The 12,675-nt window shown below is 43.4% G+C and overlaps 1 protein-coding gene across 3 annotated transcripts in view; it reads left to right on the forward strand.

Moving 5' to 3' along the window:
- The window catches only part of Osbpl11 (oxysterol binding protein like 11), a 62,367-nt gene that overhangs the window by 46,713 nt on the left and 2,979 nt on the right, over positions 1-12,675 (forward strand). For all 3 annotated transcript variants that reach the window (XM_032900135.1, XM_032900134.1, XM_032900136.1), the window contains 3 exons: positions 1,145-1,331; positions 5,781-5,963; positions 8,548-8,701. In XM_032900135.1, the coding sequence (XP_032756026.1) occupies positions 1,145-1,331; positions 5,781-5,963; positions 8,548-8,701 (524 nt within the window). The remainder of the gene's footprint in view (positions 1-1,144; positions 1,332-5,780; positions 5,964-8,547; positions 8,702-12,675) is intronic.

The following is a 12,675-nucleotide window of genomic DNA, read 5'->3' on the forward strand; positions in this document are numbered from 1 at the left end:
TTGTTTTCACTATATTTATTCAAATCTGGTTGAAATAGGGTCTCTATGTAGCCCTGGCCGGCCGGCCTGCCACTCACTGTGTGGACGAGGTGGACCTCCCCTCACACAGACCCACCTGCTTCTACCTCCATGTGCCAGGACTAGAAGCCTGCACCACCACACCCAGCTCCATTTGTCTTTGATTATTCTAACATTTTCAATATTTATCCTAACTTTAAGAATAAAGCACAAACAAGGTTTCTAATCCCATTGCTGGAGGGGTCAGAATAGTGGAACCATAGGGCTTGTTGCCAGCAGCCCTCACTTTCATGATGAGTTCTAGGCTAGTGAGAGACGCTGTCTCCAAAATAAAAGGTGAAGGATACCTGAGGAACAACACCACAGTTGTCTTCTGGCCTTCACATTCACACAGACATACAGACACCCTCATACAAATAAGTGGAATATAATACACTTTAAGGCAGTAATGTAGCTTGGGGACACTCGCTGTGTCTTGGTTATCTTGTACAGATCAGTTATTCACTAGTATAAATCCCTGTTTTTGCTCTTTAATGAACATCAGTTAATACAGAAACCCCAAATTGAGTATTTGCTTGAAAATCACCACTTAGCTTTTTTTTTTTTTTTTTTTTGGTTTTTTTTCGAGCTGGGGACCCAACCCAGGGCCTTACGACCACTTAGCTTTCTTATACCTCTTGTTGCTTCAGAATTTGGCAAACAAAACTTGGGATGATCGTAGTTGTTGATTGAAAGATTACATTTTGTCCTTCTTTCAAATACATAGACTAGAATGAAGCTCACTCTCTCATCGTACTGAGTGACTGTCAAGCCGTGGCCAGGCCTTAGCAGATGCCGCAGCAGGCTTCCTCCTCAGCCCCAGGGCTTCATTTTATTTTTAGGAGTATTGGTGGGAAACTTAGACTGCTTGCCCTGTAACAGTTCCAGGTCCCATGAGCCCCAGAGGAGCAGGAAGGACACAATGAAGGTAGCCCTGATTCAGTGTTATCAGGAAATGCTCCCAAATGAAGTCACACTATCAAAAGGTTAATGAATATGTCATAATAATGCTTATTACTAGATAGGAAAAGATCTTTAAAATCGTTTCTTTGAAGAGCTGTAACCACCCTCCTGTCTCCACTCTCAGGTGTCCTTTGTCTGTTGGAGCACGGAGAAGAGTACACGTTTTCCCTGCCTTGTGCATATGCCCGCTCCATTCTCACTGTCCCTTGGGTAGAACTAGGTGGCAAAGTCAGCGTCAACTGTGCAAAGACGGGGTACTCAGCCAGCATCACCTTTCATACTAAGCCATTTTACGGTGGCAAACTGCACCGGTAAGGACACCTTAATGATGATGTCTAGTGCTTGTTTTGCTCTTTGATCATGTACTATATTTCGTGACTCTTTGTTTTGTCTTATGGATGAGACTGAGGGGGGTGTGTGTGTGTGTGTGTGTGAGAGAGAGAGAGAGAGAGAGAGAGAGAGAGAGAGAGAGAGAGAGAGAGTCAAAAGCTACAAACTACATAAATAGATGTCCAAAGGAAAAGGAATATTAAAGGCTAAGCATGAGTCAGTGGTTAAGAACACTGCTGATGTTGTGGACACCCGTTTTGGTGTCCAGGAAGCACACTGAGTGGCTTTTGTAGGCACTTGCATACACATGGTTTATATACACATCTGCAGGCCAGATGCCGCACGCTGTGCACACACACACACACACACACACACACACACACACACACACACACACACACACACACACACACACGAATACGTTAACAGTCAATGGAGATTGTATGTGTTGACATCTTTTAGGTAGAAAAACGTAGGAGTGAAATTTCTGGCTTACGATCCACATTGAGTATATTTCCATTTCTCATGTATGAGACTTGCAGTTGCGTGTAGCAGTGTTACCTCTTCATTAGAAGACAGGTTCCCTTAATACTTTAGGGGTTGTTTGTTTGTTTGTTTGTTTGTTTGTGAGATGAGGTCTCAAGTAGCCCAGGCTGGCCTTGAATTTGTTCTGTAGCTGATGGTCTTCTTGCCTCAGTCTTCCAAGTGCTAGGATTACAGACATATGCTACCACAATCAATTTTATTCAGTGTTGGGGACAAGCCCAGGATTTTGCTTTTCTTGGCAAGTATCTACCAACTGATTTATATCCCCAGCCCAATTACCTTTAAAGAAATGTAAAGAAGGCTTATTCAGTTCTTAATAGGTCTTAAATTACCATGCACAAAGCCCTAAGTTTCATCTCCAGCTCTGTATAATTGTGCTATGGTGTCACATTTTGTAATCCAGGAGGTAGAGGCTCAGAATTCTACCCTTGGTACATACTGAGTGGGAGATCACCCTGAGCTACAAGAGACCCTATCTCAAAAGCAAAACCAATAACCAAAGAATGGACTTCAGGGACTGAGTTTTGGTCTGTGGGAGTGCTCCCCTGGAATGTTTGAGATCCTGGCTTCAGTCTCTAGAACCATAAGCAAGCAGTCGACCAATTACATGTGTCATGCCTCTGCACTCTAGAGAAAGCGGCCGTCAGAGCACTGGGAACAGAATCAGCCTGTTATTAGAAGCCAGGGAAACTAGCCAGCGGTGGGGGTTCACATCTCCAATCTCAGCACTTGGGAGGCTGAATTAGGAGGATCATGGATTCCAGGCTTGTCTGGAGACCAGAATACTTTGGGAAATTCTTTTAGGAAAAAAAAATACATAAAACAAGTTAAACTAATAAAAATACCATGATTTCCAGAACTAATTAGGTTAATGGTATAACTGGAAACCAGTTCTGGTTGACTTGTCAAATTTTAAAAAAAAAGGTGGTGTTTAATATGCTTCTCATTTTCTGATAAAGAAAGCCTGTTCTTTTTTCCAAAAGAAGAGTAACAAACTGCTGGGGGTTAGTACTAAATTCTAGACATATTTGCATAAGTTTTTCCCTACCAGCCCTGAGGAACACAGTGGATAGTGTCTGGTTTCGCATAATACTGATATATTTCTTAGTACACCATGAATAAAACTCAAAGGCAAAGCCTTAACTTTCGGTAAAAGCTCTGTTATTTGTATTGATTTGCTCGATCCACAAACTTGTTGGTATTCCAAATAGCTAGGCCCAACACTAGTTCATCTCAAAGTGTCTCTTGTTTTTTTTGCAACTAGACACTTCTCACTGTCAAGTTTCTATAAGTGAGAGAACCTACATTATCAGTTACCAGTTACTCAGTGTAACATTTAGCTTTGAGTTCTGTGTCATTAATTTGTTTCTGAGACAGAGTCTTCTGTAGCCCAGGGTGGCCTACAATTCTATGTGGCTAAGGATGACCCTGAAGGCCTTTTGTTCTTCCTGCGCACTGGTCTTAACGTGTGTGCCACCACACTCTGCTGGTGCAGCCCTGAGGGTCGAATCCAAGGCTTTCTGCATGCTGGGCAAACTGAGGACCATTCTCAGCCCACTGTATCATCTGTTGGTACTGTGAGTTAGGCCAAGAAATCTTTTCTTTCTCCTTCAAAACAAATCTTGTTCAAGCCACTGGGGGGAAGAGATAGGGGGTTTGTGGAGGGGAAACTGGGAAGGGAGATAACATTTGAAATGTAAATAAATAAAATAACCAGTAAAACAAATGAAGCCACTGTGTTCTGAAAGCCTGTCTGAGTTGTGGAAATGCAGACTTGGTCGTTGCTGTTGATACTGTGTGAATCAGGGTGTCTGCAACCTGAATTCTGTATGTGCCCAAACAAAAGTAACAAACAAACTCCATGAGAAAACCCACACACCTGTGTTAAAGGCTCCGGCTTCACTGCCAGCTGTTAACTGATGTGGCCTCTCCCCTGTCAGGTTCTGACTCTCAGAATGGACATCTCTGTTGTCTGGAAACATTGATTGACAGTCACTAATTTAGATAAAACTACTTCATAAACTGTACAAGGCACAGAGGTCTTGTGCTCACAGATAAGCACTAAGGAAACCTGGAATGTTAAACACACAGGGCTGTTCCTTCCAGAGAAGGAACACTGTATCTGCTGTTCACACAGAAGGCTGGGATGGGAGTATGTACTAGTAGCAGCTTCTACTACTAGACCACCAGAAGAGAAATCAACAAGAGGACTAGTCAGTCCTCAGAGTGTAGTTCTGCTCAGGTGTGCCCAGAGAATGGGAAGAATAGGTAGGTGATCGGCAGCATCTCGTCACATCCTAAGTGATCACAGCGGAAGAATACGGGAGCTGCCAAGATGGCGCTGGCTTCAGAGTGCTCAGGCTCGTTCTGAGGACTTAGGTTCGGTTCCAGCATCCCACATGGTGGCTCACAACCATCTGTAATTTTAGTTCCAGGGTCTCTTCTGACCTCTGCTGGCACCAGGCATGCACATGGTACTCGTACATGTATGCAGACAAAACGTCCATACACAGAGAATAAAATAAAATTTTTTTGTAATGATCAAATAATCTCTTAAGAGGTTAAGAGCACTGACTGCTCTTCCAGAGGTCCTGAGTTCAAATCCCAGCAACCACCTGGTGGCTCACAACCATCTGTAATGAGATCTGATGCCCTCCTCTGGTGTGTCTGGAGACAGCTGCAGTGTACTCACATAAATAAAATAAATAAATCTTTTTTTTTTTTTAAAAAAAGAAATATTCTGGCTGACTTTTAAGAAGACCTTCATAATACAATTCTGTCTGTTCACATGGTTTGACATACAACCTAGAGTTCCTGCCCCTATAGCCAAGTGGACTTTGTGTCCAGTGAACCACAGTTAGCAATTACTTCTAACTTGCAACTTTGAATTTTTGATTTTCATTCCAAATATTCATACACCTTGGCCCCAGGATGTGGCCCACAAATCCTTCATTACAGGGTTCCTTGCCTATCTGCTTCCACCGCCTGCTTTGAGCTCCGAGCTTGCAGCTCTGTTGTGGAAGAGTATCAGAAGGAAATGGAGCTTCCTTTCTGGTTTCTTGCTTTGTACACACATGACAAATGTACCTGATTCCTTGTGCTCCCTTAGGTCCTCCAAGTTCTCTTCTGATAAAGGCCTTAACCTTTAACCTCTGCCTGCAACTCCCTGGGTTTGAATCTGTCTCTTCTGTGTTATACAGGAAACATAAACGTCACTAAAAATGGTTGAGCCGTTCCTCTTTGTGCTTCTACCTGAGCTGAATCAGCAGCACGCTGTTGACAGCCAGGTGACTGTTCAGTTACTGTTCATTTCTCTGTTTCTGCCTGGGAACTTGAGATTTTATTGTGTTTCCTATTTCTCTAACTCTTAATGACTTGTACCGGTTTTGTACTGAATTGTGGTTTTGGGGCCAGGCATAGTAGTTTAAAGGTTTCTTCCCATGCCTTTAATGTCAGCGTTTAGAGGCAAAGACAAGGTTAACTCTTCTGTGAGTTTGAGGCTAGCTTGGTCTACATAGTTCAGGACAGCCAAAGCTATAGTGAGACCCTGTCTAGGGGAGGGAAACAAAAACATAAATAAACATTGGATGCTTGATTTCCAGACCTGCCGATGATTTAGGTAGAGAGGACTAGTGAGAGCTAGATTGCAATGCTGTTAACATTTTTAGACTGTAATATGTTAGATATGGCTTTCCACTTATGCTGATGATCAGTCTGATGCCTGAGATTCTCTCTGAAGAGCAAAACTGATGCATCTGAGCAGTTAATCGAGGACTCATCTGGCTCAGGTGCTGACAAGTCGAATCGTGCTCTGTGCAGTGGTTTTCCAGATGTGTCCTTGCGCTTCCACAGTCTAAGAAACCTTTGCTTCCCACCTGCTCTAGAGTCACAGCTGAAGTGAAGTACAACCTTACCAACACCGTGGTGTGCAGAGTGCAGGGGGAATGGAACAGTGTTCTGGAGTTCACCTACAGCAACGGAGAGACCAAGTATGTGGACCTGGCTAAACTGGCCGTGACAAAGAAAAGAGTAAGGCCTCTGGAGAAGCAGGATCCCTTCGAATCCAGGTGTGTTGACTCACAGTCAGGAAGGTTGGGGGCTCTGGAGTTAAGCCATGTCACTAAGTCACTTTACACTATATATCAGCTTTGCCATCTGTAGAATGAAAGACTTCGTCTGATTTCCTTCACTCCAAAACCCTTTGCCAGTACACCATCTGATGGTGTATAATTTTAGTATGAAAAAGTAATAGAAAAGTTTTTGTCTCCCGTATTAAAACTAACTTTGAAAACTACCAGCTGCCTGGTTGGCGAGCTGGCTCTGAGGGGAAGGCACTTGCCATGCATGGCTGACAGCCTAAGTTTGATCGTCTGAACCCATGAGAAAAGTAGAAAGCACCACTCTACAGGTTGACCTCTGACCTCCACAGGGCACCATGCAGCTCCTTCTCCCAATAGTAAACTCAAAATTCAAAAAGCAAACTCCCACTGACCTAGTCTTCCCATAATACCAAATATCTGAACTATTCAAAAACTTTTACAACTCTCTCTGTCTAAAGTCAGCTTCTCCCTCTAGATTGTCTGCTTGGACTAAAGAAACGTATCACAGTAGACTGACTGCAGGAACCGATGGCTGGCTCTGCTCTCGAACCAGACATGGGAGAGAGACTCCTGGATGGCATTTCCTAGCTAACATTCCCGTTGAAGGCTTTTCTGTGTGTGCCTTTGAGGCTGTTTATCAGTAGTGTTCTTCGTAGGAAAGCTTAACTGCGTCTTCAGTATACACTGGAGGGCTTTTATAGTTACCCACCCTTTTTGGAGTCAGGATCTCGCTGCTGTATAACCCTGGCTGACCTGGAACTCAGAGATCCACTTGCTCTGTCTCCCAAGGGCTGGGATTAAGGTGTGAACCACCATTTGAATCAGTTTTGCTAGTCTCTATCTTTAAGGAAATCAGTTCCTCTGATTTATACATTTATCAGTAGTTTATTAATTACCTCACCTCCCATGGATCTATATAGGATATTTAGTGACTTCCCAGACGCATTCTTTATATCGAGTCCCCCAGCCACCCACTCTGCCCCATCAGTGCAGTTAAAGACTTAATCATCTCTACTCAGCCTTCTTTTGGTTTCATTAATTTTTCCCTTTAGTCTATTTTTTTTTATTTTCTTCTTTAATTAAGTTTTCTGTTTTTTATTGTGCTGTGATTCTGTTTTGTTCATCATTGTTTACTCTCTTTGCCTTGTAATGTTAAAGCTGGCACTTATATCAGAGACCTTTTAACACTATGCTCGTGGGTTCTCTTTCCCCTTAATGGGGTTCTGAGGATCACTCGGGTCACCTGACTTGACTTTCCTGAACCTGGACAGAGACTCAGTCTTGAGGCTTAGTGGGTCAGATGGTGTCTGCACGGCGGCTTGATTTCTGCCATTGTAACATGAAAGCCACGAACACAGTGCAGGTAAATACCTGGACACTGTCTAAGGCTTCTGCACAAAAACAGGCAGTGGCACGGTGTGTGTGACTCCTGGTTTAGTTCATCATGGGGTTTTGTTAGTTTCCCTAAATGTTTAATATATATCCAAGTGAGAGCTGTCCCATTTACTATTGCCAGCCTAAAGATCTGCCATCTGTGTTCTCTGTAAATGTGTCTTCTCTGGATGTTTTCTGTGTGTGGAGTCACACAGTGTGTATCTGGCTCTTGTGACCCATTTCCTCCAGGTCCAGCTTGTGTCAGCAGTCAGTCCCTTCATTTTAATTGCTGAGTAGTATTCCACTATGTGGGTGTGTCAAATCCATTGTACAATAGATGCATATTACTAGATTAGGACTGTGATGAATCATAAAACTGAATATTTACAATCAACTTTAGAGGAGACGTGTTTTTCCTGGATAAATGTCTAGGAGTAGGATTGCTGGATTGTAGATCCCTGTTTTCCAAAGTCAGCACACCATCTAACATTCCCATCGGCTTTGAGTCACAGTTCCAGCCCCTCCACACCCCATGGATGGTCTCCTTACTTGCTCTGATAAGTATGGAACTCTAGTGGTCATGGACTGTCCCCTATGCTTACTCTAATAGGTGTGGAACTCTAGTGGTTTAATTTATAGTTCCCAATGATCGCACTTCATGTCGGGCTGAAGCTGAGGCATTAGCCATGTCTGTCTTTTACAAAGCATCTTTTTACATTTTATCTTCTTTTTTATTGCATTCTTTGTCTTCTCGAGGTGTTGTGGAGGGTCTGTGTACCCTAGGCTGGCCGTGAACTCTGTACAGCCTTGAGCTTCTCCTCCTCACACTTCTACTTCCCATACCCAGCTTTCTGTGGAGCCCGGGGACCTTGTGTTAGGCAAGCACAGCTGAGCCACGTCCTCTGCCTTGTGCCCTTCAACCTTTAAAATATCTCGTGTTACTTGTTAATTCCGAAACTTTCCTAAAAGCAGAATTTTTAACTTGAGGAAATGCTTCTTAATTTAAAAGCCATCGTTAGTTGCAACAATCTGCGTGTCCACTGCTGGGGCCCAGTGCTCTCAGAACTCAGGAGTGGACTGTAGATCTGATTAGAAAAGGTAAATGTTGGAAATTACTGAGACTTCTAAATTATCTCTTGAAGAGAATGTTTGTAAAACAGACCATTTTTAATTTTAGACGATTATGGAAAAATGTAACAGACTCTCTGAGGGAATCTGAAATTGACAAGGCCACAGAGCACAAGCGCTCCTTGGAAGAACGGCAGAGAACAGAAGAAAGGCTTCGGACTGAAACAGGCACACCCTGGAAAACCAAATATTTTATTAAAGAGGTACGTCCTGCACGCGTCCAGGCCGTGGCTCACTGTGTGCCCGGTGGGAACCCTGCCTTACCGACTTAGTGCTGTGTTGCCGGCCCTTGTGCGTCTTTCTTTTTAAAAGTAGTGTAACTAGGATTGGGGAGATGATAGGACAGCTCAGCCAGTGGAGCACTTCTGTACGAGTACAGAGGCCCAGTTCAGATCCCTAGAGTCCTAGGAAAAGCTAGAATCTCAGTCCTGGGGAAGATCTGAGTTTGATCCTCAGACTCCACATGTCAGAGGAAAAGAACTGACTTCCCCAAGCTTACCACCTCCCCCACCCCCACACACACGTACACAAAAGTAATTGACTGATTAAATGGATTTTTTTTTTTTTTTTTTTTTTTTTGGAGCTGGGGACCAAACCCAGGGCCTTGCACTTGCTAGGCAAGCGCTCTACCACTGAGCTAAATCCCCAACCCCCTAAATGGAATTTTTAAAACTTAAAAAATGAGCCAAACTTCATATCTGGCTTCTACCCGTATGTACGTAACACACACAGGTACACACGCACTCACAGACTCACATACACACATACAAAGTCTAGCTTATGTGGGAGCTTTCTCAGGAGCTTTCCACAACTTGTTCAAGTAATACAGCTTTTCCACAGATCAGATGAAATAGTTTTGGGGATTGAAGTGGGCCACAAATTAAAGTGCTGACCTAGTGTTCAGTAGCAGGAAGGGCAGGATGCAGTTAACTGTCTTTGCTTCACATTTTAAACTGGTCACTTCCAGGCATCTCATTTCTTTTTAAAGATTTATTTATTGTATGTGAGTACACTGTCACTGTCTTCAGACACACCAGAAGAGGGCATCAGATCCCATTACAGATGGTTGTGAGCCACCATGTGGTTGCTGGAATTTGAACTCAGGACCTGTGGAAGAGTAGTCGGTGCTCTTAACTGCTGAGCCATCTCTCCAGCCCCCAGGCACCACATTTTAAGGGAGACAGAAGAAGTTTCATTGGTCATGGAGAGGAAGTGAAGTGACTAGATAGAGGAATGTTCAGAAAGAAAATCAGGGATACTTTGTGATGCGTTTCTTCAAAGTCTCCGGGCTTGCTGCATGGAGACTTATATCAGGGACTAGAAGCATAGCTCAGTGGTGCACTATTTGCTTGGCATTTTGAAAGCTCTGGGTTTGAGTTGGGGATTTAGCTCAGTGGTAGAGCGCTTGCCTAGCAAGTGCAAGGCCCTGGATTCGGTCCCCTGCTCCGGAAAAAAAAAAAAAAAGCTCTGGGTTGATCACCAGAACCAAAAGTTCAAGTACTTAAGTAGAGCCCAAACTACCAGCAAGCAGTTCTTGGGAATAAGAGAGTGAAAACATAAACCAGTGTCTCTGATACCGGGGCATGGCGGCAGTGCACCTAACCCCAGCCTTCTGCAGACAGAGGCAGGTGGAGGTCAGAGTCTTAGGATCCCCAGGGCTGCACAGTGTATCCCTGGCAGCTAGAACATACCATCCCTTTCATAGATTTGGAGACGATAGTTTGCAGTTGAACTACATGATGGGGAAAAAATAAAAACAAAACCACAACAGCCTATAATGGATTTGAGAGATAACTCAGTATTTAAGAGCATTTGCCACCCGTGCACATGACCTGGATCAGTTCTCAGCATCCCCATCAAGTGGCTCACAACCACCTGATCCAGAGGATACAGTGCCCTTTGACCTCCTCAGACACCTGCACATGTAGTATACATAAAGTTACATAGGCACAGACATATACATATAAATAAAAAATAGTTTTTTTAAAAAAATCCATAATTCAGGCTGGAGAGATGACTCAGAGGTTAAGAGCACTGACTGCTCTTCCAGAGGTCCTGTGTTCAAATCCTAGAAACCACATGGTGGCTCACAACCATCTGTGCCTGAAAACAGCGACAGTACACTCACACATATAAAGTAAATAAATCTTTTTTTTTTTTTAAATGTATAATTCGGGCTGGTGGCATCGCTCAGCAGGGAAAGGTTCTTGCTGCATGATGTTGATAATCTAAGTCTGACTCTGGCTCCTCCCTCTGGCCTCCATGTGTACATTGTTGCACACATATACCCATACAGTAATAATAAAATTTAAAGTTCTTTTAAAATCCAGATTCATTTTAATAGCTTCTATGCTTTTATTTTTCTAATCTTTACCAACTTTTTGTATAGGAGTAACAGATAGAACATTTTCCAACTCCCTGTTTTTTTGTTTTTTATTTTGTTCTTTTGTGAACAGAGGGGCTCACATGACCCAGTGTGGGGGAGAAAAGCAACTTTATGAAGCTGATTCTTTCCTTTACCATGTGGGTTGCAGGAAGGTGCCGGGTCTTAAGTGGCAAGTGATTTTACCTGCTAAGCCCTCTTACCAGCCCCATCCGTGTATGTTTATATGACCAAACAGGCATTTTTTTTTTTTAAGGGGGAAAGGTTTTATTTATTTATTTAAGATTTATTTATTTACTATATGTAAGAACACCGTAGCTGTCTTCAGACACACCAGAAGAGGGCACCAGATCCCATTACAGATGGTTGTGAGCCACCATGTGGTTGCTGGGAATTGAACTCAGGACCTCTGGAAGAGCAGTCAGTGCTCTTAACCACTGAGCCATCTCTCCAGCCCCCAAACAGGCATTTCTAATTAGATTCAGAATTATACCCAGCTGACCTTGGGTACAAGAAATAAGTGTAGCAGAAATAGGTCTGTCTATTGTTTAAAGCTCTTGACTCAACAGGAAGCTCACTCTGTTTTCGTAAAAAAAAGAAAGAAAGAAAAAAGAAAAAAAAATGCCATTAACAGAAATGAAAGGGAAGCCCTGATTCATGCATTCATTCACTCATTCAGTTGTGAGCTGCCAAGTGGGTGCTGGGAATGGACCTCAGGACCTTCAGAAAAGCAGGCAGCAGGTGCTTTTCACCACTGAGCCTTTATGTGTCTTAGAGTTTTGTTTTTGTGAAGAGACTCCATAGCAACTCTTTTCTTTTTTTTTTTTTTTTTTTTTTTTTTTTTCCAGAGCTGGGGACCGAACCCAGGGCCTTGCGCTTGCTAGGCAAGCACTCTACCACTGAGCTAAATCCCCAACCATAGCAACTCTTATAACAGAAAATATTGAATTGGGGCTGACTTACAGGTTCCCAGGTGTAGTCCATTATTGTCACAGTAGCAAGCATGGTGGTTTGCAAGCAGTCATGGTGCTGGAGGAGCTGAGAGTTCTACATCCCAAACTGAAGGCAGCAGAAAGACAGAGTGACAGTGAACCTGGCTTGAGATTGTGAAACCTCAAACTACCCCCAGTGACAGACTTTCTCCACATCGACTCCGGCAAGGCCACACCTTCCAATAGTGCCATTGCCTAGGGGCTTATGGGGACATTTTTATTCAAACACCTCAGCATGTAAACATCTCATTCGTATGAGCTACTGAGAACCTATTCGTAAGAGTTGACTGTTTTCAGGATTTGTTTTACATGTGTTAGTGTTTTTCTGCATGATATGTGCACCATGTGTGCCTGGTGCCTGAAGAAGCCTGAGGAGGGTGTCAGATCTCCATGAAGTGGAGTTGCAGTTGTGAAACTAAACTGGGATCCTCTGCAGGAGCAGCAGGCCCCTGGTTGATACAGAGAGTTTCAACTAGGGATACAAGGTGAAACCCTGCCTCAGAAAAGAAAAGAAAAGGCCGGAGAGATGACTAAGTGGGCCATTTTTTATTTTTTAAATCCCCACATGCTGTGGTTGTGGACAGGTGAGAAAGATAACAAGTGTGATGAAGCAATGGGTTTTTTTAGTAGAACCTAGAAGTCCTTTGCTAACTGCCCCTGGAATCATAGTTAGAAGTGCAGGTTTAAATTTGGAGGGCGCTGGTACACAAGTCATCAGACAGGGTAGTTAATGCCCTCCCTTGTTCTGTGTGGGGCTGCATGGAGCCATGTGGCATCATGTGAGTACTGCAGGGCACCAGGG

Source organism: Rattus rattus, chromosome 4, assembly GCF_011064425.1.
Source record: "Rattus rattus isolate New Zealand chromosome 4, Rrattus_CSIRO_v1, whole genome shotgun sequence".
Classification (NCBI taxonomy): Eukaryota; Metazoa; Chordata; class Mammalia; order Rodentia; family Muridae; genus Rattus; species Rattus rattus.